A 25,535-nucleotide genomic window follows, 5' to 3' on the forward strand; every position below is an offset into this window, starting at 1 on the left:
TTCATTAATTTCTATGCAGTGCACAACCAACACAGAAATGAAATTTACATTTCCGTGTTGTTACATACTCAATGTATTTACCGTTTTAGGTGTGGTTTAGGTTTAAGTCGCGTTGTTGTACTATTTCGCCTAACTTACTGATATCTTAATAGTTTTTAAAAAATTTCAAGATAAACATTGGAAGACAAAGAGATTACTATTCTTCCATATGTGTCATACTAACAAACCAAAAAGAGTAGTAGGCCAAGGAACCCCATTCCCCAACATCCACCATAAATTCCCCAAATCTGTCCTAATCTAGTCTAAGTGATTCCTCGAGGAAAACTGGGATCGACAATTCCTTTGCACAAAGTACTTCCAGACATCTTTAGCAATCGGGTAATCCCTAAGGACATGCAAAATATCTTCTGTCTCATGATGGCAGACTGGGCATAACATATTTTGTTCAATACCCCCCTGTACACATTCTAGATTAATGAGCAATCACGGTTTGCAAACAGAGTTATAGCTTTTACTTATGTCAATGTATGTATTAAATATCACTCATCTTTTACTTGACTTCTATTATTTTTGTTCCAATTTTATCCTCACTCAACAGCCATATATTACAAGTAGACTTGTTCATGGGTCCGTGACCCGTTCAACCAAGTCAACCCAGCTTATCTTGGGCTGGACTTGGACAATGAACTTTTATCCTTGGGCCGACCTGAATTTAAATTAAATGATTTTATTTAAATTTAATTATAAAAATATATAAGTACTAATATAAAAGTATATGATTTATTATATTTTAAATAATAATATTTTATTGTTTTATATATTTATGTATAAATATTTTAGTTTTAAAAGAATTAATAATTTTTATTGTTTTAATATTAATATAAAATAAATATACAATATTATTATATTTTAATATAAATATTTTCTCAAATATTAAATGTTGATAATATTAATAAGCAATAACTTTCAAATATATATATTTTTTACTTGATTAACGAAACAAAACACTCGATAAATTTGCGACTATTATTAGTGTAATTTACTCAACTAAAAGAAATTGTTAACCATCATGTTAACTTGTTATCTCACCATTAATGATAGTTAACATTCAAGAATTATAATGCAATAAATCGATAATAATATATCAGAATGTGATATAAATTATATTATTGAGTTATGAGCTATATTAACCAAATTAATGTATAAAACTATTAAACATAAATCATAAAATCTAAAACTATGATTATTGGTTTATGCATTGCTTTTTCTCATACAGAAACTTGAAACGTAAGTGGCGATTGCAAGGATGCATTAGTTGAAACGACCACAAAGCTGTGAGCCGAAGAAGAAGGATGTGTGATGTTGATTTCATAGTCACCATGAAAAAGGGTAGCTTCAAAGAAACCTCGGGTGTCGGTCAAACCCGACACGGCCCTCGATCGCCATTGTCGCAACAGGTTGTCGACAACATTCCCGGTCGCTAAGTTGTTGAAATTGTTGTCGGTCAAACACATCCGGTAACACCCCTGCGGTTTCCATGCTGCCCATATTACAATCCCATCTACCTTAGGGTGAGAATATGCTTCCATTAGAATTTGTTCCAAGTATTTGGCCTGTCCTACATCAAAGGAAATAATCCTATCACATTTTGCCATCCTTACTCAAAACATCTCAAGCGATATGAGCCAAATAAATAAAAAATAAATAAAAACTTCAAAATGGTAAAAATCAAAATGATCCAAACCCGTAATGACTCGAGCCTCAAACTCAAATAACCCAACATAAAACGATTAGAATGGACCCGAAATTTTTAAAATCCGAAGCACTAGTTCATATATTTAAACCCTTTTTTGGTTACCTGATTAGGACCGCTTAGAACATCAAGTTCAGTAAGCCAAATGGGCAACCCAGTAGCACCAAGTGTATCAAGAGAAGCTCTCATATAAGCAAGATTCGGAGTACCAAAATGGGACTCAAGTCCGATTCCCATCTTTGCATTCCTCGTTAAACCTTGAATCTGTCTCAATTTTTGCAGGTACTTAGCTGGTGTAGCTGCCCCATCTCTACTATCCTCTATAGTATTATACTCGTTCGAAAACAAAGGCACTGACCAATCTACTGCATGAGCCAACCTATAAAAGTTTGGAGTAGCTTGATCCCCTAACTTACTTTCAAAGAACGAAAAATGCAGATTCTCATTGACAACATCCCACGCAATAAGCTGCCCTGTGTATCTGGACATAACGGAAACGATCCTTTTATGGACCGCATTCGAAAGCTCAGCTGGCGAGAGTGAGTAAAGCCATCCCGGTTGGTACTTGGGGTCATCCCATAGTACATTATGGCCTCGAACGGCAATGTTATGTTGTTTGGCAAAGCTAAGTAAGGCATCGGCCGATGTGTAGTCCTCGTGACCGGGGGAAACTTCGGTGCTGTACCATTTCATTTCGTCTTCGAATGTGGTGACGGTGAACCTTGATGTGAACCATTTTTGGTAGGGTGTATTTGTTAGGATGTTTTTGTTTATGGCACAACCTATTGGGAACCCTGGTTTGTTTTGATGTTGTTGAATCGTGATTGTGGCATTTGAGAGGGGATTGCCTAGTTTATCAATTGCTTGTATCCTCACTTTTGCTTTACGAACCTGCAAATTTTTTTTAAGGTTTATTTTATGATGGTTTAGTATACGAAGTATGGAGGGAAAAATTTCATAGAGATCATTATACTAGCTATCAGATTACATTTTCTCTTCTTTTCTTCAAAAAATGGACAAATTAGTCTATATACATTAGATTAAAGAGCAAATTGGTCATTTCTGTTAAAGCTTTCATTAATTTTTACTGTTAAAAGCTGGTATGACTAATAGAATAATCAAACAATGACACATGGCATGCTATATATATATATATATATATATATATGTTATATTGATATATAATTAGGGGTGTTCAATCGGTTAACCGACTCAAACTAGCATTAACCAAATTAATCAAACTTTTTAAACCCTTAATCGTTAATCGAACTGAATTTTTTTCAAAAAAAATAACCGAACCAAAATTTTTCGATTAATTCAGTCAGTTAACCGAATTAACTGAAATTTACATGTTCTTTTTGTTTTTGTTAAAACAAGTATAAAACATATCAAAAATTAACTGAATTAACCAAACAACCGAATTAACCGAATTTAATATATGTAAAATGTATATAAAATATATATATTTGGTAAATTAGGTTAATTAACTGATTTCAAACCAAATTAACCGTTAACCGAACTTCCAAAACATTATTAACCGACCCCCAACCGAATTAATTCGGTTAACCTACCGATTAACTGAATTAATTTGGTTTGGTCGGTTAAATCAGTTTTACCCAAAATTTGCATACCCCTATATATTATAACTAGCTTTTAACAGTAGAAATACAAAAAAAAAATTTAATAAAAAGATTAATTTACTTTTTGATCTAGTGTATAGAAATTAATTTATCCATTTTTTAATAGAGAGGACAAAATGCAATCAAACATTTAATATAAAAACTTTCATGGTACTTTTACCGAAATATAGATTATTGTTATTTGTGAAACATTAAAAGGGGAATTTTTACCTTTTTAATGTTTTGATCTTGGTGAGATGCCCATTCTTCTGTGGTAAATGGTTGGAGTGAGATGCTATCAACCCATATTTCAATTGATGTGTTCTTGCTCTGAATAAATTTTAAAACAAAATTGTTAAGTGTTTAAAATTGATGTGTTTTGGTTCTGTGGAGAACTTTATGGGTTCATAGATTAATTGGGACATCAGAATTTTATTTCTCCATTGTGTCAAGAGGTTTAAACTCCTTGATTAGTTTTGATGTTTTCGTCCATTTTTGACACTTCGACATTCTCCTACTTTATGAACTAGCCAGGGTTTTTGTCATAGTTGACAGAAAAAACTCGGCCCACAATGGCAAAGCCAAGGGTAGGGCCTTGACTCCCTTGATTAAATGGGAAAATTTTTCTTTAGTCTCTCTTAAAAATTAAATCCTTTAATCATTTGAATGAATGAAAAAAAATTGTATTTTTGACCCCTCTAAAAAATTAATAAATAATTTAAGTATTTTTTAATACAAAATTTTTAACCTTAATCCTTCTATAATTTCATAATTTTACGCCCCCCAGATTTTCTTGCTTAACACTTGCGTGTCTCAAAGCAATAACTAACTTGTGTGATGTACCCCTTAACTAAGGATGAATTTAGATTTTTTTTTTCTGAAAGAACCAAAATTAAATTATAAATTATAATAAGAGCTACCATACAATTTTATCATTCTTGAAAACTAAAATGCAATTTTAATACATATGAACATATATGTTATGATACTTGCCATCATCGGCCCAAAACCTAAATAGGTTTGGGCCGGATTCTATCGAGCTCACGTGTCGAGCTCGTAGACTGAACTCGCATAATAATAGGTATTTGTAAGATGGGTACCTATACTCTCCTACGAAGTCACATGTGAGATTGCGCATAGAACCGCATAAACACGTGTTAAGTCTAGAGTAGGGTATGTGTTGACATGCATGAAACCTACCTAGTATGTCATATTAATGAACAGTACTCATATCATATATAAATAGAGAAGCCTCACCGTTTAAGATAGAAAAAGAAAAGCGCTCAGTAATATACATTTAAAAATTCTAAAATTTTTATTTTAAAAATAATTTTAAGAGGCCAGGTCCCTGCCTGTCCCGATGCCACCCTTAGGCTTAACTTACCGACCTTTAGGGCCCTTGACATGACCTAGAAATATCAAGGAAACTAATAAATGAAAGCTTAAAACTCAAAGACCCTAACAAAAAATATTACCTCAAAGTATAACTCGGCTGGGCCGGTAGCATCCGAAGTGAAGCCACCTTTAAGCATAGACCAACACTTTGATTCAGCAACCACTGCACCACCATGTTTGAACCCTGTTCCAGATTTAAATACCGCTGCCACTGCCTCATTTCCTTCACTAACCTGTATCCAAGCTGCAAGTAAGGTAACAGTCAAAATGTACCCAAACATTTGTATTTTCCAAAGTATTTAATATTCGGTAACGAGTATACAGTATGATCCTCCAAAAAAATCGAGTATACTCATGTTGAACATATAAGGGTAAAATTTATAAGGTTTTATGTGAAAATTTATGAACCAGAGAAAGAGTAGAGGGTCTCTTGCTGCAAATAAAGCTTCTGAGAGATACTATCAGTTGGGCGATTCCTGGCATGAACGGCTACAAATTTGTTGCCTGCAAGTTCTCTTTGCTCAATCTTTGCATCTCCAAATGCTTGCCATCCTTTTAACCCCATGTTCAACTCTGGGTTCAATATGATTCCTCCACCGTGTAGAGGTTTTAGAGGAGTTTCTAAGCACTGAAATTAAAAGAGGATAGTAAAAGGAGTAAAAAATAGAATTTTGTTAGTTATAATTATGTATGTGATGGAGAGCTTACCTCAATGCTTGCTGTGTAATCATAAGGCAAGGCATTAGCTTCAAACCCTGTAAAAGAAAAAGAATTGGAATATCTTTTTACTGTATTTAACATGGAATTGTTTTCCAAACTTACTCAAAAGAATTGATTAATTACGAAAAATAATCCAGGTACAAAATTTTGTATAAAAATTAACAGTGCATATTGGCGGCACCACTCCATCATCATTGAGCAATATTCATCAGCCTTTTAAAAAAAATATTATTTTTGAGTGCTGCAAAATAATTTGGCAGTATAGGACTGAAGTGTAATTATATAAAATGTTTAGGGATTTGATGAAGCAATTACCTTTTTAGATTGGCTGAAAAAGTTGCCATGAGAGTAGAGGTGGGCCGCCCGGCCCGACGGCCCGCCCAAAATATGGGAGGGTTTGGGTAAAAATATAGGCCAGAAATATGGGCTTGGGCAAAAAATGAGGCCCGTTTAGAAAACGGGCCGGGCCTTGGGCACTACTTTTTTGCCCTGGCCCGGCCCGGCCCAGCCCGGTATAATAAATATATTTATTTTTTAAAAATTTTAAAATATTTTTAAAATACTTTTTTTAATTTTTAAAATAAATTTTTAGTATTTATTAAAAATGGGCCGGGCCGGGTCGGGCCCAGGCTTATGATTTTTTTCCCGGGCCGGGCCTGGGCAAAATTTCAGGCCCATATTTTGGGTCGGGCCGGGCCCGAGCCTAGGACCCGGGCCAAAAAATTTTTATGGACCCGACTCGACCCGGCCCATGAGCACCTCTACATGAGAGCACCCGGCACCAAATTAAATGCTACCAAGGTTTTGGTCTATTTGTATGTTAGGTCTGTCATCTTTTGAAATTAAATTTAAATAACCCTTAAAAATATAAGAATAATAAAATAAACTTTTCTATTTTTTTAAAAATAAAATTAAAATATATAAAATATTATTTAAATTACCTAAATATATCTCTCAAAAATTTCTTCAAGTTTATCTAAATTCAAATATGCAAGGGAATGAATTGAAAATGTTTAAATTTAGATAAACTTGAGGAAAATTTGTTAGGATATATTTGGGTAAATTAAATAAAAATTTTATATAAATTTTTAAAAAATAAAAATTGAGAAGAGTTTATATATTTTTTCTTATATTTTTAAAGACTATTTAAATTTAATTTTAAAATGAGACAAACCTAACATGTAAATAAACCAAAAGGTGGATAACATTTAATTTGGTGCCGCCATTATATTAGGGGCACTTTTTTTTCAGCTAGGATAATTGTTTCATTATGTCCTTAAATATTTTATATAATCATATTTCAGAACCACAAAAAAATATTTTTCTTTTTTTTAAATACAATCATTGACTGATGATGGGAGCTGGTGCCGCCAATGTCTCTAACGGCACCAACAAACACGGTACAAATCAAATTATTTACGTACATAATTTTTAAATTAAATTATTTTCATAATGAATAAAAAATTCGAGTTACTTCTAAAAAAGAGCCCATTGCTTATCATTATCACCATTACTGTAGCTAGATAGTTACTATATGAATTGTATAATTCTTTTAATGTACAGAAATAAAACTTAATTATACTTTATTTCTTTTGCAACTAACGTACGATAAATAAATATCATAATAATTATTAAATTATGACACATTTAATATAGGCGAAAAATGTATAATAAATTTATTAAATAATTTTGACATAAAATTAAATTTGGCTTTTATTGAAATAATAAAATTAGAGATAGTGAAAACAATAATGGTTTAAGTTCAAATGTTATCTTGATTATGCATTTTTTAGATTTTATAAAAGAAATTAAAAGAAAAGATATCCTCAAATAATATTTATTGCCCAATAAAAATAATGATGTATTTTAAATTTGAGATTTTGACATAATTTGATGTTATATTTTATAAATGTTACCAGTTATTTTAAATAGGTATTTTTTTCCTTTAAAATAAATTTTGATGCTTTTTAAAAACACATATTAATAATTTAATGAGAATAATGATTTATTTAATTTAACTAATGACATTATAAAAATAAAAAAAACTAACATATAATATTAAATTTGACAAAAACTATAATTGAATCATAAATTAAATGAGAAAAAGACATATAAAGGTGGATTTAGCTTTGCGGTGCGTTTACTTGCGATTAGTGTAAAAATAACGATAGCAGTGGAATTAGATATTGTAGCGATATTATAGCGTGATAAAAAATAAGGTAAACATACTACACCCCACCGCGCATATAAACTCACCCTACATGACATCCAACGTTTTCTAAAAAAAAAAACAAGGGTTACATGGACCTTTAAGGAAACAAAAAACTGAAACTATTATCCTTAACCCCTCTTTTTATAGTTAAGTTGATAGACAGGATTCAATTTCAAATTAACGTATTAGAATGCGACAATGCACCATCCACTTTTACACGTTTCTTCATTAGTATACTGTGCCAACTTTTCTTTTATCTACTTCGATGAAATATGCTCTATTTTTTTATTAAACCTTAACTGAACACATTTAAATGCGTTTTTTTTTTCAATTTAAAGATTCGAGAAAAATTACGGGTTGAAGAAAAGAAGTGTAGGCAATGACTTTAGCCTCAAAAATGAAAAATTATTTATTAATTCCTTTAATTTTTAGAAAATTATAAATTAATATATTTATCCTTTTAAATTTTTATTCATCTTTTCTGACATTTTATAAAAAAAATTATAATAATAAAAAAGTGCAAAAAAATTATACATGGGGAAATGGACGAACCTGAAAAGAGCAGATCGGCACATGCTAAGATAAGCAGCATAGTAATCAGATTGTTTTTCTGCAGTACTGAAATCTCCATTGTTGTTCAGAAGGAATGGATAAAACTTGAAATGGCGAAGAGATTTTATGCTAAACGCGTAAGGCTTTTTTAAATTAGTTATAAGCAGAAGAGAGAGGGGGGAGGGGTGTTTTCGGGTTGAGAATAAATAAGGGTTTACTACCAGACATTAAATCTGTGAGATTTCCCCATGTTGGGTCATTCTTAATTATGCTATAGAAATTAGTTAATTTTTTTATAACACTTGGAATAGGAATCTGTAATTTCCCTTTTCTTCTTCCTTTTTTAATGAAATGAATTTAAAAGCTTTAAATTGACATCACAAGTTCTTATCAGTTGAGAGTGTCTTTTTTTGTTTGTTATAAAAATATGAAAATGAGATCAATTTTAAGTTTAAAAAAATGTGGATTGAGTCTTAACTCGACTGATATAGATATTGTTGATAATGCAGAAATATATGGATTCGAGTATATTAAAGCTAGACCTGTCTATGGGCCGGGCCACTCGACTCAACTCGAAGGCCCGCCTGAAAAGTGAGATGATTTGGGTAAAACTATAAGCTAAATAGGTTTGAACAAAAAATTAAGGTCTGTTTAAAAAAATAGGTTGGGTCACATTTAAGGCTTTTTGGCCCGAGCCTAGCCAGAATATGCAAAAAAAAAAAAAAACTGTTACTTTTTTATTGTTTTCTTGCTGTTTTTTACTATTTTCTTGCTAGTTTCTTGTTATTTTTTATTACTATTTTGCTACCATTTCACTATTATGCTATTATTTTGTTGGGAAATATTTATTTTAATTTTTTTATGCATTATATTTTTAAATACATAATTAATACAGGCGGTTCAGGCCGGGCCGAGTTTTAGCATTTTTATCCGAATCGTGTTTGGGTAAAATTCTAAGCTCCTTTTTTGACCTAGTCTGAACCCGACCCGTCCCATTAACACCTTTAGTTGAATCACTTTATCTTCTATTTATAGGTTGGATAGGGGCAATGGATCATTTTAAGCATTGTGTCAAAAAATACTTAAAAGGATTAATTATAAAATAAGAAAAAGCTTGTTTTTCTTTTTAAGTTCAATTATTAGATTTTCTTTCATTGTTTTTAATTCTTCAGCTATACTTTCCTTCAAAGAATAGTTCTTAATGCCTACACACCTTAGCTTAATTATGAAAAAAGTTTAGCAGAACATAACAAGTTTCAATTATTTGTTGATTAACATATTCAGCCGAGTGGTAAAGAATTGATATTTTTATTAAGGTATTGAGTTAAAAGTTTTACAGATAGAAAAAATAAATTTAGAAAAATTTTGTTTTTTTAAAAAAATTCAATTTGACTCAATTCTAAATTTAATTAAGACTTAATATAATTATTAAATATTGTAAAATATCATACTCAAAAATATTATTTAATTTGAAAACCTTTTTCTGCAAAGTATATATATATATATCCAACATTATTTATAGGTACTAAAATTAATAAAATACTAATTTCTTTTTAAAATTTAATCTACAAATACACATAATAACTGAATTAGTGACACTCACTTGGGAGAAAATTTTGTGTTTTTTATAATACTTATTAATTCCAAATACCAACTTAAAAATTATTAAGTTATAAAATTATTAAGTCTTTTCTCAATAATATGAACTTTTCATTGTACCTTAACATTATTTTGTTAGAATCGTTAAATTCTTATACAGATTTAGAACTGTAAATCATGATCCATCATGTCGGATCATCATAAAAAATAAAAAACAAAATTAGATGCGGAAGTGGAAGCGGAAGCCATCGATATCTTTAAATATAAGTTTTGTGATTTTGGTCTTCCGAAGTAATACACTTGTAATTTAGAGAAGGTCGCTCTTTTTTTTCCGAAGATGTAAAAAAAAGTCATGTATTTTTGGGACTATAACCCTAGCATATAACTTTTGTACATTAACTTTAATTTTTAATCAATGCATGATTAATTAAAAATTAGTTATTAATATATCTACACATATTTGATCCATATTTTATTTAATAACTGAAATCCAATAAACCCTAACCAAATTAGATCACTTTTGATTTGGGCTAACCTTATATGATAGTAAATAATAACATATAATTATTCTTATTATATATGTGATTTTGGCTGCACATATTTCTTGATCCAATGTGCAATCTTATATATGAACTTTGATTTTTTGCGATTTTATATATGAAATTTTAATTTGATTTGATTTAATTTTTAAAAACTAGTAACAACATTATCAATTTGACACCATTTTATGTTGGATATTACATACACAAACAATTATATCAATAAAATGTGATAATATTTGTATGTATTCATTTCTTTAAATGTATACAATTGAATCAAAATTTAAGTTTCATACATACATATTAATAACAATACAAGTTTTGTAACACCGCCAACCCGTATCCCTCACCGGAACCGGGTTACGAAGCATTACCGGAGATTACAGATCAAACAGACAGAAATCTCAAACATTTTATATCATCAAAACAAGTCATCAAAGCATCATTTTAATCCAAATTATAAGCTCTCCAAAATTAATCTTATAACTTCATTTACAATCAAACCACAAAATAACTATTATTTAGACACTCTAGGTACATGTCGACACAAAGAAGTAAACATCACCATATTTGAGTTCGGGATCGTTTTTGGATACTGAATCAGCGATCAAACTTAAGTACTTAACCTGCGCACGGAAAACAAAACCGTACGCTGAGTAAAAACTCAGTGGTATTTGTCGAAACCGTTTTTGAAAACAAAAATTTTGTTGTCGACTTTTTTCAAAAAATAAAACTGGAGTCGCTACCGATCCTTTATTAAGGTTTGATCGGCCCACCTTAAAAATTATTTTGGTGCAATTTTGAAAAGCAGGTTCGGAGTCGATTCATACGAGGAAGGGTTAGCACCCTCGTAACGCCCAAAAATCGGTACCAAATTGACTATTTAATGTCTTAGTGTCGAAAGTTAAAAAAGATTTTAAAATAGGTTTGAATGATGAAATTTGCAAAAGGATAATCAATTATTCAAGTCATGTAAAGAAATCGAGTCCCAATACGTTAGGGTACAATTCCTCATAATCCCCGAACTCTGAATATCACTTTTATTTTATACGAAAATCTTCATTCCAAGAAAGTAACATGCCACACCCAATACGTTAGGGCACAACAAGTTAAGTTCCCAAAAATGATTTTTATGCATTTTGAATGAAAATATTCTCGATCATCTAGGATTGACAAAGAAAATCAGAACCCAATACGTTAGGGCTCAATTTCCTCGAAAATCCCAAACCTCAAATAATATTTTATTCAAAAAAACCTTTAAGTCAAGAAAATAACTTTGATGCATAGTTAAAACCAAAATATATTTTCAAAAGAGTATGTTAAAAGTTAATATACAATATGATATGAGTCCTTTAATTTAAAGCATATATACATAAATATTTATAAATATATATACAAATACAATATAACAATAAAGCTGCAAACATGTGTTTACACATATCTAACACATATACCAGTATACATGCAAATAGAAGGAATAAAATATATTCAATAAAACAAACAGCAAATATGTATTCAAAATAAAAAAATGCATATGTATATATATTTACAGAATAACATGTATAAGTGCATATATATATATATATATATATATATATATATATATATATATATATATATATATATATATAATATAAGGTATATAAAAAGAAAATAAAATAAGGATATAAGGAAAATGTATGTATAAATATATGCATGTATATTTTATATAAAACAAATGCGCATGTGTATGTATTTTATGAAAAAAAATTTCTAAAATGTATGTATATATATTTATAAAATAAAAACAATGAAAACCAAATAATAATGAAACATATATATAATAAGTATATAAAAAGTAAAAATGTATATGTATAAGAATAATAGCAAAACTAAAAAAATGACTAATAAATGATTTAAAAAAATCTTAAGGGCTGAATTTAAAAAAAAATTTAAAAAAAGGGCCACTTGAATACGCGCGTAACAGTGGAGGATCAAAAAGGCAATATGCCCATTGATCCCACGATGCCGTTTCAACGCAATCCGCAGTCCTGGATGGTGGACCAAATAGAAACAGGCGCTAAATTTCTGTGGCAAAATTGCAAATGCGCGCAATACCGCATTTAAAACCAAAACAAAGGAGGAAGGATGGACCATAAATATCCCACTGACGTCGAGTCGCGGATCCTTCCCTTGGTCGGGTCACCGTCTTGGTCAGCACAGGAAAAGCGCGCCATTTTGAATGTTATTTAAAACAAAATTTTCCCTTAAAAAAACATTTGAAACAGAGTAAAAGAAAAAAATAAAAAAAAAAACACTCAAAGGTCCTCTGGTGCTCTGCTAGGGTTTCGCCCCTAGCGTCATATCGCCATCCCTCGACCCACGCCGGCGCTCCGACCACGACGGAGATGGCCACCGGTCCGGCGTCCTCGGCGAATGAGGTAAGTTTTTTTGTTATTTCTTTTTAAAAAAAAAATAAAACGCAAAAGAAAATAAAATATATAAATAAAATAAAATAAAATAAAAATGCAAGAACCCGATTCACCTTGAATAAAAAACAATCTGATTTTTCCAAAGTTTTTTCTATTTCTTGCGTATTCTCTCTGTATTTCTTTTCAATCCCCCTTTTACAGATTTTGATAGGCCTTTTATAGGCCGAAAAAAACAAAATAAATTAGGTACAAATTATTTTCTTTGTTGTTTTTCCTTTCGGGACTCTTTGAATCTGTTTCTTTGCAGGTGTTGTGCGCGCGAATGACGTGCGTGGAGAGGAGTCGGCCCCGAGTCGTATGGTGCTTGGAGAGGCTGCTGGAGGCGAGGGACTACTTGCGGCGCTGAAGCAGAGAGGCTAGGGTTTCTGCTTAGTTTTTAATTGTTGGGCCATTTAGTTTGTTGGGCCTGTAAAAAAAACTGGGCTACGCCCAACATTTTATTTGTGCGGGCCCGGGCTAATTGGGTCTGCTACAGCTGCCCCTCTTTGCTCATTGTCGTGTAACGGGAATAGAGCAAAGACTACAAGGCCCAATTATGCCTGGTCTTATTGAGCCTTAAACCTCTTCAATGCTTCTCTCCTTTAGGTAGCCACGTTCCTTCCTGCTGTATTTTGTAGCTTCTCAAAAGAACAAAATTTGCTATCTTTAATCTGCTCCACTGCGACTTCAGGGAGATAAGATCTGTGGCTTCAATTTGTTCTGCTACAACTTAAAGATAAGTCTGACGCGATCTGCTCTACTGCAACTTCAGAGAGATGAGATCTGCGATTTTAATCCACTCCATTGCAACTTTAAGGAGATAAGATTGGTTACTTTTGTCTGCTCCACTGCAACTTCAGGGAGATAAGACTTGTATATTCGATCTACTTCACCATCAGTATGGGAAGACAAGATATGCTTTCTTCGATCTACTTCACGCCAATACATGAAGACAAGATCTGCTTTTTCAATCGATTCCACTGCCGACCGGGGAGGTAGAATTACTGGCTTCAATATACTCCACTGCAACCTCAGGGAGATAAAATCTGCCATCTTTGATCTGCTCCACTACTGCTTAGGGAGATAAGATCTGTAATCTTCAATTTGTTCAACTGCAATGTCGGGGAAACCAGATCCGCCGTCTTAGCTTCAATCTGTTCCACCGCACCGTCAGGGAAGTAAGATCCGCCGTTATGGCTTCAATCTTTTTAATTGCAATATCAGGGAAACCAGATCCGTCGTCGTAGCTTCAATCTATTCCACTGCACTGCTAAGGAAATTAAAAAATACAACGAATCAGATTCCATTTAGAATTAGTTTGAATGATTTTATCATGTTATCATATTCAAAATATACTAGAAGAATTTATACCTTGAGTAAAGGTGGCTGTCATCCTTGTTCAATTCTTTCTTCGTTTTTGTATATAGGTTCGGTTATCAACAACCTGTAGCCGTCTAAACGTACAGCCACTATGAGTAATCTACACTAGGGATTTAGAAAACCTTTATAAGGTTGAGATTCACTTTGTCAAGATAGTATTAGCAATCTAATCATGCGAATCCACACCTTTTCCGGTGTCTATCTCAATACCCAAAAGAAAACTAAAAACATAAATTTAAAGAATAATTTTGGTCTATTTTACTTTTGTTTATTCTGAAAAAAGAAGAAAAAAAAAACTACCAGAGATATGTGCTAGGGTTTTAATCAACTTTTGATTAATTGTATTTTAACCCTTGAATTTTGTTGAATTATTCAATTTACTATTTTTTTCATTTTAGTTTTCAAATTCAATTATCGTGTGCGACCCATTAGGCTTCCAATTATGTTAGCGAGAAATATAATTTATTTCAATCTGTAAATAATTATATTTGTAGATTCATGAGCGATATCTAGCAACATATGATGACCCCTAATTATTGGGATAGTCAAAATATATTTTAGACAAAGTCTTTTAGTGTTTGGTATTTATATGTAATTTGAACAATTCATCATATATCTCAAATAAGCTAAAAGTCATGGCACAGTGTCTACCTTTGCTTATTCATGTTAGTCTACAACTCATATTAATTCTGACTAATTATCTTTGCCAAAGACTTATGGCTAGTACACGTCAAAAGCATATAGGATATCCCCAACCGAATTAATTTAGTTAATCGACCGATTAACCGAATTAATTTGGTTTGGTCGGTTAAATCGGTTTTACTCAAAATTTACACACCTCTATATATAATAACTAGCTTTTAACGGTAGGAATAGATAAAATTTTTAATAAAAGGATTAATTTACTCTTTGATCTAGTGTATAGAAATTAATTTATCTATTTTTTAATAAAGATGGCAAAATACAATCAAACCTTTAATATAAAAGTCTTCATGGTACTTTTGCCAAAATATAGATTATTGTTATTTGTGAAAAATTAAAAGGGAATTTTACCTTTTTAATGTATCGATCTTGAATTGATGTGTTCTTGCTCTGAATAAATTTTTAAAAAAAATTGTTAACTGTTTAAATTTGATGTGTTTTGATTCTCTCGAGAGTTTTATGGGTTCATAGATTAATTGGTACATCACACAAGTTAAGTATTGATCTTGATTAGAATTTTATTTCTCTATTGTGTCAAGAGGTTTAAACTCCTTGATTAGTTTCGATGTTTTCGTCTATTTTGACAGAGCCAGGGTTTTTGTCATAGTTGAGAGAAAAACTCGGCCCGCAATGGCAAAGCCAAGGGTAGGGCCTTGACTCCCTTGATTAAATGGGAAAATTTTTCTTTAGTCTCTCTTAAAAATTACATCATTCAATTAAATCCTTTAATCATTTGAATGAATGAAAAAAAATTGTATTTTTGACACCTCTAAAAAATTAATAAATAATTTAAGTATTTTTTAATACAAAATTTTTAACCTTAATCCTTCTATAATTTCATAATTTTACGCCCCCCCCCCCAAATTTTCTTGCTTAGCACTTGCGTGTCCAAAAGCAATAACTAACTTGTGTGATGTACCCCTTCACTAAGGATGAATTCAGAATTTTTTTTCTTTCTGAAAGAACCAAAATTAAATTATAAATTATAATAAGAGCTACCATACAATTTTATCATTCTTGAAAACAAAAATGCAATTTTAATACATATGAACATATATGTTATGATACTTGCCATCATCGGCCCAAAACCTATGTCCAATGTGCAATCATATAAATGAACTTTGATTTTTTTGCGATTTTATATATGAAATTTTAATTTGATTTGATTTAATTTTTAAAAACTAGTAACAACATTATCAATTTGGCACCATTTTATGTTGGATATTACATATACAAACAATTATATCAATAAAATGTGATAATAATTGTATGTATTCATTTCTTTAAATGTATACAATTGAATCAAAATTTAAGTTTCATACATACATATTAATAACAATACAAGTTTTGTAACACCCCAACCCGTATCCCTCACCGGAACCGGGTTACGAAGCATTACCGGAGATTACAGATCAAACAGACAGAAATCTCAAACATTTTATATCATCAAAACAAGTCATCAAAGCATCAATTTAATCCAAATTATAAGCTCTCCAAAATTAATCTTATAATTTCATTTACAATCAAACCACAAAATAACTATTATTTAGACACTCTAGGTACATGTCGACACAAAGAAATAAACATCACCATGTTTGAGTTCGGGATCGTTTTTGGATACTGAATCAACGATCAAACTTAAGTACTTAACCTGCTCACGGAAAATAAAACCGTACGCTGAGTAAAAACTCAGTGGTATTTTTATAATCCGAATTATTAAAAAAATAAAACAATAAAATATGTATAATAAGATGTTAAGCACAATTGAACATTTAAAATCACACAATACTCAATTTTCATCACTTGTTATATATAATAATTTTCCATAATTTATTCACGTATTATTTAAACAATGGCATTATCGATTCCACATTCAATTTATGAATATATATAACTCGTGTATTCCATGTATTTACAACATATTTCACATTCTATTTTTAATTTACTATCTCATATTCTTAGCCTAAAGTAGATTTTATAGAACACACCGGATATACAGAACAAATACAGAGGTGCATTATTATGCACTAATGAACAAATAGCACTAAAGTGCTATACAGAGAGCACTAATGTGCTAATAATCAGAGAGCACTAATGTGCTAATAATCAAATAGCGCGCTAAAGTTCCTTAATGACATGCCATTAATATCCCAGTAGTTTTAAATTTCGTCTATTTGGCCATTAAAATTGAATTTTATACATATAAAAAACAATCCAATTATCATATTTGCACAATTTCACATTTACACATATATATTCATAATATATATATTCCAATCCAATTCAACCAAGATAATTTCATCACAGACCAAAGCAATCCATTTCAATTGTAAAATACAATAATCCTCACCTCAATCACTTACCATAACATTTAATTAGCATACAACAATTAACAATTAGATTCGGATTATAGAAATACAAACTAAAAATTCCGAGCTATTCCTCATCCGCTATATTTTTTCCTTTTTTTTTAGTCGAGAATTCCGGTACGACGCTAGCTATGGAATTAAAACAATTAAAAATCATCAATAAAACACCATTCAATCTCAAATTAAATATTTCAATTTTTACTCAATATTTTCTAAATTTCAATTTAGTCCCTACTATTCAAAACTTATGTTTTATTTTACAAATCAACCATTTACTAACTCCTAACTTGAAATTCAATCAATTTAACCCCTAATTCATCAATTAATTCAACATGAACAACATCTAAAATTTACTAACTTTCAAAATTTCAACTTAAATCAAGTAGTATTTTGTTCTAGGATTCCAAAACATCAAAATTATAAGAAAATGGACTAATTTAACTTACCAAATTAAGCTTGGAACTTCAAAACCCCAATTTTTCCTTTTCTTTCATTCCTTCTTTCCTTCTCTGTTTCGTTTTTCAATTCTGTTTCTTCCTTCTTTTCTATTTGTTTGTTTTATTAGTTAATGTAATATAATAATACAATATAATAATATTTTAATCTAAAATATCTTATACTTAAATAATAAGTAAATTATACATATTATTACAAATGTATGTATATATTTTATTACACATGTATTGTATTTTTACCACACAAGTGTCACATTTTTAGTTTATTTACTAATTTAGTCCCTTAATTTTGTCTATTTCATAATTAAACTTTCACAATCAATTCAATTTAATCCTTTTATCTAATTAACCTTAATTAAGTCAAATTCACCTAATCAAAACCTAATTAACTACACAACTAGCTTTGTAAATATTTATTAAAATATTTACGAATCTGATTTACCGGAACGGAGTCTCGAAAATACATTTTTAAAAAAAATCACATTTGACTCGTAAATATTAAATAATAATATTTACAAACTTACTCGTCAAATTTAGTGGCCTCGAACCACTATTTCTGACTCCACTAAAAATCGCGTTGTTACAAGTTTCATGTGTATAGTCGCACTAACTAAAAGTTCATGTATTAAATTACACATTGAAGCAAAGTTCATATATAATATTTATATTTATATTTATCTTGAAATTAAAATATCTATTTAGTATTATTGAAAGGGGTTAACTCATTCGAGAGAAGTTTTTAAAGTGTTTCCCGTCGAGCAACCAACCTCAAGTGGTACTATACTTAAAATTATGTTGCCTAAGTTCCATAGATTTGTGGTTTGAGTCTCCACACACCTAGCTTACCTTCATAATTAACATCACACTCTATATTGACACTTTTCCTTTCAATTTTAAAGATTGTATTTGTTTATCACCACCAAAGGAAGTGCCCCCTTTGTGAACCATTTATATATATATGACTCTCAACGAAGGCAAAGGACAAAATCTTGACACAGGGACAACAATTTTGATCTCCTTTGAGTCTTAAATATCACCACCAAAGGAGGCGACTTCTTTCATAAACCATACATGGCTTTCAACAACAATAGAAAACAAAACCTTAACATAGAATAATATTTTTTATTATTAGGGACCAATCAATTGCACGACAAATAATATTTTAAAAACCTCTTCTAAAGAAGTTCCCTCTACTTTATTCACTTTTGGGAGCAGTAATAATTTAATACCAACAATAAGAAAATATAGTCAAAGGCGGAAATACTTTTAAAAAAAATAGAAAGAAAGTTAAAGGCTAAATGAAGTTACGAAGCAAAAGCTGGTACTGGTCCTTGTTCCGGCCTGTTGGCTTGCTGTGTTTGGTTTCAGAATGCACGGGTCACATGTCCAAGGTTCGAGGGCCGGTGCCTGAGAGAAGAAGAGAAAGAAAGAGAATGAAGCAAATCCAAAATAAGAGGTATTCCAAAATACCTCCCTTTTGCCAATTCTTTTTGTAAAGGCTTTCTTTTTGCAAAGGCTTTCTTCCCTTTCCTTCTCCAGTTTTTTAATTACACGTTGGCGCTCTCTTTTTGCAAAGACTTTCTTCCCTTTCCTTCTCCAGTTTTTTAATTACACGTTGGCGCTCTCTTTTTGCAAAGGCTTTCTTCCCTTTCCTTCTCCAGCAAGCATCCTTTTGCCAATTCTTTTTTATATATTTAGGTTTTTAATTACACCTTGGCGCACTCTTTTTCCAAAGGCTTTCTTCCCTCTCCTTCTCCAGCAAGCATGGAAGAAAGCGAAAGTGCGAGCGATAAACCGCGGCCATGGCAATCTTATCACACTGTTTACACCAACGCCAAAGCAGGTAATACTCAAATCTTTTCTTTTTACTTGATTTCTGATCCATCATCAAATCACTTCTCGCTTTCCTTCTTGTTCAATTTTCTAGGATTATTCAATGTTTATTCGCCGTTTCAGTTATCAATTCACCTCCAAATCTTCTTTTATGAACGAATAGAATTTGAAAATTTAATAACCGTTAGTTGATCCTTTTTTAAAGGTATGGATGGAGTTGATAAAGAAAAAGTTCAGAGAGTAGTGTATGAGATGAGCAAAGGATCAAAATATTTCGAAAATGAAGAGCGAAAGGAGGCTTTACTTCGGCAAAAAATAGAGCATATGCGAGCTCGAGCTGCGAAGCTTTCCGCTGCTGATTTATCTCATTATCAAAAGGTTCTTTTAATTCCGCTTTATACGAATTGCAAAAGTCGAAATTATGTTTAAGTAAATAAATGATTTGCTATTTTTCTTAGGTTGCGGATAAGAGAATTTTAGAGCTCGATTCTACACGTGACCTTTCTAGGATTTGGTTACATGTAGATATGGATGCTTTTTATGCGGCTGTTGAAACTTTGAGTAATCCTTCGTTGAAGGGTAAACCGATGGCTGTTGGTAGTATGTCTATGATTTCCACTGCTAATTATGAGGTTTGAATCGCTTCACACAATTAAATTGGTGAAAACTGATTTGTTTCTGTAAAAATTACTCTTACTAAATTTCAATCACTCTGTAGGCTCGCAAATTTGGCGTTCGTGCTGCCATGCCTGGGTTCATTGCGCTTGAATTATGTCCAGATTTGATATTTGTCCCCACAGATTTCAAGAAATATACTTATTATAGTGATTTAACTAGAAAAGGTTAGATGCTTTGCTTTTTAAACAGAGTTCTTGATGCAATTCTGGGTTATGGTTTGCTGATCTGTTATATTGCATATGTTCCTCTATGATAGTTTTTTGGGACTATGATCCTAATTTCATGGCTGCCAGTTTGGATGAAGCTTACCTTGATATTACTAAGGTTTGCGAAGAACGAAGCATTACTGGTGCAGAAGTAAGTTTGTACTATCAGTTTGTTTTTCCGGCTGCTTAACTGATGATCTTTTATGCTGATGCCATCTTTTGTCTTTCTATTTAGATTGCTGAAGAACTCAGATCTAGAGTACATGAAGAGACTGGTTTGACATGTAGTGTTGGAGTGGCTCCAAATCGCTTACTTGCTAAGGTTCTATTTTCTGTTCTTGGCATATAATTGCAGTTGAGAAGCTGCATCTGCAATTGTCGTCACTATGAATTTTGCTATTGTAGCATTGTCAAATCAAAATTGGAATATTGCATTTTATGCAGAAATTCTACAATTTTCCATAGGAAGTTATTTCTTCAAATTGATGAGGTCAGTAGTAATGTTGGATGAAAATGTGACAACTCTTTTGTTGATTAACAATACTTTGTTCTTGACTGTTAACTTGTTTGGATTATGTTTACCAGATTTAGTTTTACGGAATATAGAATATTTCAAATTCAGTTTGCCTGTCACAGTTTCTGTGTGTAGTCAATTCATCAAAAGCAAAGAAATCACAGTGGACATTCCATAATATCGTCACAGCTAGTTGTTTACACCTTTCTTTGTTGCCCCTTCTGAATGTATTCAAATTTTCCCCTCAGGTTTGCTCAGATATTAACAAGCCAAATGGGCAGTTTGTTTTACCAAATGACCGCATGGCTGTCATGACATTTATATCCTCACTTCCTATTCGGAAGGTATTCTTTGATCAGCTAATCTTTAGTTCTTGTTTCAAACTTTGTATCTTTGATTTGTTATGAAGTCCTTAACGATTTAATTTTCCTTGGATAAGAAACAAGAAAAAATGATTTCATTTCTTAACTGGACAAAAGGTTTCTATCTGAAAAAAGTGGAGATTGAGAAAACTGAATTTGCAGATTGGGGGTATAGGCAAGGTGACGGAAAATATTTTAAAGGGTGTTTTCGGAATCAGTACTTGTGAAGAGATGCTGCAGAAAGGCAGTTTCCTCTGTGCGCTATTTTCTCATTCTTCATCAGGTTAGCATACTGATAAGGAGTCTCTACTGTTCAAGACTGAGTGATTATCGTAGGAAATTTTATGAAACTGCACATACGGTGGGGATAATTGTCCTGCATTCCCTTATGGCTATAGTCAGCTGTGTCAACTTTACTTGTCAAAACCTAGTGATTTCAGTTGAGGTTGACTTTTATTCAGAGCTTTCTGAAGCATTTGGCAGTCATAGCATGTGTTAAATCTCCTTTGCTGATAGATACTTAATTTGATGTGATTCTGCGAAACAAAAAGAAAGGGGTTAACTGTGAATGAGTTCTGTTATAAGTATTCAGCACAATGTTTCTAAGTTCTTGAATTGATTTTACATAATCAATAATCAATGAGGCTAAAGTGACCATCAAAGTAAATGTATTTTCATGCATAGAGAGGGAATGAATTTTATGGGATTCTGATCCCTTTTTCCTAATGATTTTAGATTTCTTCCTATCTGTTGGATTGGGCCTTGGAGGGACGGATACTCCTGAGGCCAGGTTTCGGAAAAGTATCAGCAGTGAGAGGACATTTTCTGCAACAGAGGATGCTGCATTGCTTTATCAGAAATTAGGTAGACAGTCTCAATTTTTTTTTCTCCTTTGAATTCATAGATTGGTGGTTTCTTTTCTGCTGTTCTTTTCATAGTCATGTGTTTAGTACTTCCTTAAGGTGAAAATGGTTTTTAAACAGTTGAGCTTCAGCAAATTAAATTAATAGTTTATTTGAGGGAGGTATCAATATCAATGTTTTAGCAGCACCATTTTGATAAGATTGTTAAGATGGATGACGGAATGCACCTCACTGGACGCTGTTTGGCTTGGGATATTTTGCAAAATGTCTCCTAGCTTGTTTGGCATTCAGAATCCATTCAGCTATCCTCCTTATAATTGTACCCTTAATATAGGCAGCTTTTATGTTGGATTAAACTTGTCTTCCCCGTGTGTGTGTTTGTGTCAAAGCAATTTAGGTGGCATTGTCTTCAAAACTCACTAATCATTTATCTCAGCAATTGAGCTTTGTTCTGTTTGTATTTGTAGCTGATATTGCAGAGATGCTGTCAGCTGACATGCAAAAAGAGGGCCTTTCTGGACGAACATTAACTCTTAAATTAAAAACTGCATCTTTTGAGGTACATCCATGAAATCATGATACCTCATTGCTTTTCTCTTTTTCTTTCCTTTTATGCTCAATGACAAGCGGCAAAATTTAAAGGAATGGTTGGTTATATATTTGAAATGGGCCAATTCTGGTTTCAGATTCTTTTCTCTCAGGCTTCTTTTTTACCTTTTATCCCAAGGATTAATAGCAATTGTATTTATATTTAAAATTTTGCTGACATGTTATCCATTATTGGCTTTATTTCCTCTTATCTTTTGGTGCCTTCCCTTTTTGTGTTCGTAGCTGATATGGACTACAATCTTCAGGTTCGTACAAGGGCTGTCACCTTGCAGAAATATATTTCTTCAAGTGATGACATCCTAAAACACGCTTCAAACTTATTAAAGGCGGAGCTCCCTATTTCGTTGAGACTGATAGGTAGACTTTATGTGTTGCCTGTTATTATCTATTATTTAATGGCTATGGAGCAGGAAAGAAAACATGGGTAGAATAAGTCTTTGTTGTCTGCATATTATATCGGTGCATTTATGTTCTTTGCTGTTAGGTCTGCGAGTGTCTCATTTCAATGAAGATAAGGGGGGTGTACCTGGTGACCCTACACAAAAAACTCTCACTACGTTTTTTAAATCAGGAGATGCTTCTAGAAGAACTGGGGATGATCAACGCTCCTTAGGTTCAGATTTGAGTGATCTCCACTTCATAAGTGAAAAGGAAACTGCCATTTCTCTTGACAACAATGAGACATGTCACCATGAGTTCGGAGATCCATTTGAGAGGAAGCATTTATCAGATATAGATGACAAAAATTGCATTTCCAGCATAAATGCTTGTGAAATGGAGAAAATTGAACTTTCTAGCAACAAAACTGCGGCCATGGTACTTGTTAAAATTTGTTCTACCCTACCCTAGTAATTCCTTTTTTGTTTATCTTATCACTCCATAATGCTTTAATATTATGATGCATTTATCTATTTCCCTAGGTGAATACCGCCGATGTGAAAGAGCGGACCACAAAATCTCCTAAAAGAGACTTATCACGAGTGTCAGAAGATGATTCGTCTGTCCAGAGGGAACCGGAGGACAGCAATCCGGACAGATTAAACAAAGAACCTAGTACCTCCGGAAATGAGGAATTTTTTTCATTAAATCAGATGGAAATGTTATTTTGGGTGGATGACTACAAGTGTTCATTGTGTGGGGCTGAATTACCTTCAAGTTTTGTTGAAGAAAGACAAGAGCACTCTGATTTCCATCTTGCCGAGAGGCTTCAGGAGGAGGAATCTGGTACAGGCTCGAGCTCTTTGATTCCAAGGCTAAGGTACTACAAATTTCTCTTTTGGTAGAAAAGGTACTACAAATTTTAAATAGAATTGTAGTAAATAACTCCTATTTGATGACTTATAAAATTAGCAAGCAACATCAAGCAAATTTTGACCAACTCGAGCTGCAACCATGTTGATTCTCTTTTTCTCCTCTTCCCCTAAACAATGTTGATGTGTTTAATATAAGCATACTGCATCCAGAGCGGATAATGTTATATGATTTGCATGTTTGGTATTTTCAGATCTATGAGAAAAATATTAATGGGAAATTTAGATGGAGAATTTAGCATATTCCTTTTGTTCTTGGCATGTTGGGATTATAGTTTAACGTTTGTATTCCCTTTGGTGATTTTGCTAATGGTTTTAATTTACTTGTTATAAATGTAGAGTTGTGCGGTTGATCTAATAAATTTTGATGTGTTGTTAGGATTGTCCCAAAGGATTGTAGTGGGAGCCCAAATAGACGTAAGAAGCATAAATCGTCACCAAAACAGGGGATGCATCTGCCAATTGATTCATTCTTTACCAAGAAGAGCAGTGGGCAATTGTAATAATGTATGTCTAATTTTTTATTAATCTTACACCGGTTTTGTATATAATCTTTTCTTCCATTAATAGAATATTAATTTATTGGTATTATTCATCACTGCTATGAAAATGTTGGTTTGTATAAGTGGAGTTTTATGGGCAACTAGTTCCTTTTTTTCTTTAAACTCAGCTGTTCAGCTACGATCTAAGAGGAGTTCTAAAGGCTCAAGCTGACTGGTCTACAGTAAGTGCAGGTCCTTGACCTACTTCCTGAGTAATAAGCCTTGAGATTTAAATAGCATTATTTTAATGGATATTTTTGTGATTATGAATAATACTGAATATTAGGGTAAACTACAGGTGAACCAACTATGGGCGATTTTTTTTTTATCATCCAAATATTGGTTTGTTTCTTTTTTGGTAATCTAATTATGAATTCTTTTAAAATTAATTACCTAACTAATCGAGGTTTTTTTTCTTTCTATTTTCCATTAATTGCACTAATAGGAGGGTGATGTGATAGTTAAAAATCGGTATAAGAACAAATTTAGCTTTCAACTTTCATGTATTATATTAATTTAGTCAATTTTAAAAAATTAACCTTCAAAATTTATAAATCATCTCAATTTGACCTTAATTTTAAAAATTCAAAGAAATATATAAAATACATAAATATTTTTAGAAAATATGATAATAAATTTAAATTTAAAATTTTATTGATATTTATATATTAAATTTTTATATTTATATATTTTAAGTTTATTATATATCTTTTGACCAAAATATTTATGATTATTATTTATTTCTTTGAATTTTTATAATCGGGATCAAATTGAGACCATTTGTAAACTTTGAGAGTTAATTTTTAAATTTATGACTAAATTGATTTAATATGTAGAAGTTTAGGGTTAATTTTGCTATTATACTAGCTTTTA

General features: G+C 31.7%; 2 protein-coding genes across 3 annotated transcripts; one reads left to right on the plus strand and one right to left on the minus strand.

Annotated features, from left to right (window-relative positions):
• Nucleotides 1-1,142: 1,142 nt before the first annotated feature.
• On the minus strand, nucleotides 1,143-8,462 carry LOC105795172 (endo-1,4-beta-xylanase 5-like). 2 transcript variants are annotated; one of them, XM_012624680.2, is made up of 7 exons: nucleotides 8,252-8,462; nucleotides 5,476-5,522; nucleotides 5,176-5,395; nucleotides 4,848-5,011; nucleotides 3,604-3,702; nucleotides 1,859-2,644; nucleotides 1,143-1,613 (listed from the first exon to the last, which is right to left on the minus strand). In XM_012624680.2, exons 1-7 carry the CDS (start codon nucleotides 8,328-8,330, stop codon nucleotides 1,269-1,271), a joined length of 1,740 nt encoding a protein of 579 aa, XP_012480134.1. In that variant the 5' UTR covers nucleotides 8,331-8,462; the 3' UTR covers nucleotides 1,143-1,268. The 2 variants fall into 2 exon arrangements, with proteins under 2 accessions (XP_012480134.1, XP_012480135.1); XM_012624681.2 differs by having other exon boundaries at nucleotides 1,445-1,618.
• Nucleotides 8,463-19,080: 10,618 nt separating this feature from the next.
• On the plus strand, nucleotides 19,081-24,785 carry LOC105795177 (DNA polymerase kappa). The gene is made up of 14 exons (XM_052628669.1): nucleotides 19,081-19,588; nucleotides 19,784-19,956; nucleotides 20,037-20,210; nucleotides 20,297-20,420; nucleotides 20,513-20,613; nucleotides 20,698-20,784; nucleotides 21,225-21,320; nucleotides 21,501-21,621; nucleotides 22,074-22,202; nucleotides 22,669-22,760; nucleotides 23,056-23,167; nucleotides 23,295-23,626; nucleotides 23,731-24,068; nucleotides 24,500-24,785. The coding sequence occupies exons 1-14, from the start codon at nucleotides 19,510-19,512 to the stop codon at nucleotides 24,621-24,623; spliced, it is 2,082 nt and encodes a 693-aa protein (XP_052484629.1). The 5' UTR covers nucleotides 19,081-19,509; the 3' UTR covers nucleotides 24,624-24,785.
• The last annotated feature ends 750 nt before the right edge of the window (nucleotides 24,786-25,535 follow it).

Source organism: Gossypium raimondii, chromosome 3 (genome assembly GCF_025698545.1).
Source record: "Gossypium raimondii isolate GPD5lz chromosome 3, ASM2569854v1, whole genome shotgun sequence".
Lineage (NCBI taxonomy): Eukaryota > Viridiplantae > Streptophyta > Magnoliopsida > Malvales > Malvaceae > Gossypium > Gossypium raimondii.

Coding starts and splice junctions, on each gene's coding strand:
- LOC105795172 (XM_012624680.2), bottom strand. CDS start 8,330: ATGGAGATTTCAGTACTGCAGAAAAACAATCTGATTACTATGCTGCTT. Junction 5,012..5,175: donor GACCCTCTACTCTTTCTCTG/GTTCATAAATTT, acceptor CCTTACTTGCAG/CTTGGATACAGGTTAGTGAA. Junction 2,645..3,603: donor AAGATCAAAACATTAAAAAG/GTAAAAATTCCC, acceptor AAAAATTTGCAG/GTTCGTAAAGCAAAAGTGAG.
- LOC105795177 (XM_052628669.1), top strand. CDS start 19,510: ATGGAAGAAAGCGAAAGTGCGAGCGATAAACCGCGGCCATGGCAATCT. Junction 22,761..23,055: donor TAAAAACTGCATCTTTTGAG/GTACATCCATGA, acceptor TACAATCTTCAG/GTTCGTACAAGGGCTGTCAC. Junction 24,069..24,499: donor TCTTTGATTCCAAGGCTAAG/GTACTACAAATT, acceptor ATGTGTTGTTAG/GATTGTCCCAAAGGATTGTA.